Source organism: Calidris pugnax, unplaced genomic scaffold, assembly GCF_001431845.1.
Source record: "Calidris pugnax isolate Ruff unplaced genomic scaffold, ASM143184v1 scaffold272, whole genome shotgun sequence".
Lineage (NCBI taxonomy): Eukaryota > Metazoa > Chordata > Aves > Charadriiformes > Scolopacidae > Calidris > Calidris pugnax.
Window position 1 is genome coordinate 35,120 of NW_015091016.1, and position 1,806 is coordinate 36,925.

A 1,806-nucleotide genomic window follows, 5' to 3' on the forward strand; every position below is an offset into this window, starting at 1 on the left:
TGCTGGGGCCGCAGAGACCCCCCCCTTCTCTGACACCCGGCACGGCCCCCCTGCCCCCCCAGGGCCCCGGGGAGGTCCCCTTCCAGCGGCAGAGCTCCTCCACCGACGACCTGCTGTCCTCCAGCCCCGAGAGCCAGCACGGGGGCTCCAAGGCGGCGGTGGGGCAGCCCCTGCTGCAGCCCACCAAGGCGGACGCCAAGGAGGGGCAGAAGCCCAAGGCCATGCAGCTCATCGAGAACGACCCCTACGAGAAGCCGGAGCGGGTCCTGCGGCTGCTGGGGGAGCTGGAGAGGTTCCGGGGGCTGGTGGAAGGGCTGGAGCGACCCGGAGCCGGTGGTGGAACCGAATTGGACACCCTCTGGAAGGAGCTGCAGGACGCCCAGGAACGGGACGCCCGGCAGCTCTCCATCGCCATCGCCCGCTGCTACTCCATGAAGAACCGGCACCAGGACATCATGCCCTACGACAGGAACCGGGTGGTCCTGCGCTCGGGCAAGGACGACTACATCAACGCCAGCAGGGTGGAGGACCTCTCCCCCTACTGCCCCACCATCATCGCCACCCAGGCCCCCCTGCTGGGCACCGCCGCCGACTTCTGGCTGATGATCTACGAGCAGAAGGTCTCTGTCATCGTCATGCTGGTGTCGGAGCAGGAGCTGGACAAGGTAGACCCTTCCCTGGTGGAGCTGGGCTGGGGTGGGACTCGCTGTGGCCACCAGGGATGGGGTGGTGGAATCCCCGGGCCTCTCCTCATGTGCTGGTGTCACCATGTGGCATCTCCAGGGGGAGGTGGTGGAGCTGGGTGGGATATGGCATGGCCACCAGGGATGGGGTGGTGGCATCCCTAGGCCTCTTCTCATGTGCTGGGGTCACCATGTGGCATCTCCAGCCCCTGATGGGGACCAGGGAGAGACAGGAGGGTCCCATGGAGAGGTGGTGGAGTTGGGTGGGGTGAGACTCGCCGTGGCCACCAGGGGTGGGACGGTGGCAGCCCTGGGCCTCTTCTTATGTGCTGGTGTCACCGTGTGGCATCTCCAGGGTCCCAGGGGTCTGGGTGGAGCTTGGTGGGGTTTTGTGTGGCCACCAGGGATGGGATGGTGGCATCCCTTGGCCTCTCCTCGTGTGCTGGGGTCACCACGTGGCATCTCCAGGCCCTGATGGGGACTGGGAGCATCCCAGGGGGAGGTGGTGGAGCTGGGGTGGGGTGGGACCCACCATGGCCTCCAGGGATGGGACAGTGGCATCCCTGGGCCTCTCCTCGTGTGCTGGTGTCACTGTGTGGCATCTCCAGGGTCCCAGGGGGAGATGGTGGCCCTGGGTGGGGGGTGTCACAGCTCCTGATGGCGTGTCCCCCCCCTCCTTCCCCGCAGCAGAAGGTGCTGAGATACTTCCCCCCGGAGCGGGGCCAGCCCATGGTGCAGGGACCCATCACCCTGGTCCTCACCAGCCTGAAGGTGACCCCCACCCACGTGGAGAGGATGATCACGCTCCAGTACCGCGACCAGAGCCTCAAGCGCACCGTGGTCCATCTCCAGTTCACCTCCTGGCCTGAGCTGTAGGACACTGGGGGGAACTGGGGGAGGTGGTGGGTGGGGGGGGTGTCCAGCTGGCACCCCATGGGACTGCTCCTCCTCTGGGGTGGGGGGGACCTCAGTCTTGGCGAGGGGAGGGTCTGACCCCTCCTGGGAGGGTGGGGGGGAGACCAGAACCCTGTACCCCAATGAGTGTGTTCCCCCCCTAAAGTCAATATTCCCCCTCCAAATGAGTGTGTTCCCCCCTAAAATGAATGTGTTCCCCCCAAAAATG

At 66.2% G+C, this 1,806-nt stretch overlaps 1 protein-coding gene across 1 annotated transcript in view; it reads left to right on the plus strand.

The window, feature by feature from the left end:
* The window catches only part of PTPN23 (protein tyrosine phosphatase, non-receptor type 23), a gene marked incomplete at its 3' end in the record, with an annotated part of 16,470 nt that overhangs the window by 13,726 nt on the left and 938 nt on the right, over window positions 1-1,806 (plus strand). Inside the window, exons 21-22 of the mRNA XM_014955729.1 lie at window positions 6-665; window positions 1,371-1,555. Coding sequence (XP_014811215.1) covers window positions 6-665; window positions 1,371-1,555 — 845 coding nt within the window. The remainder of the gene's footprint in view (window positions 1-5; window positions 666-1,370; window positions 1,556-1,806) is intronic.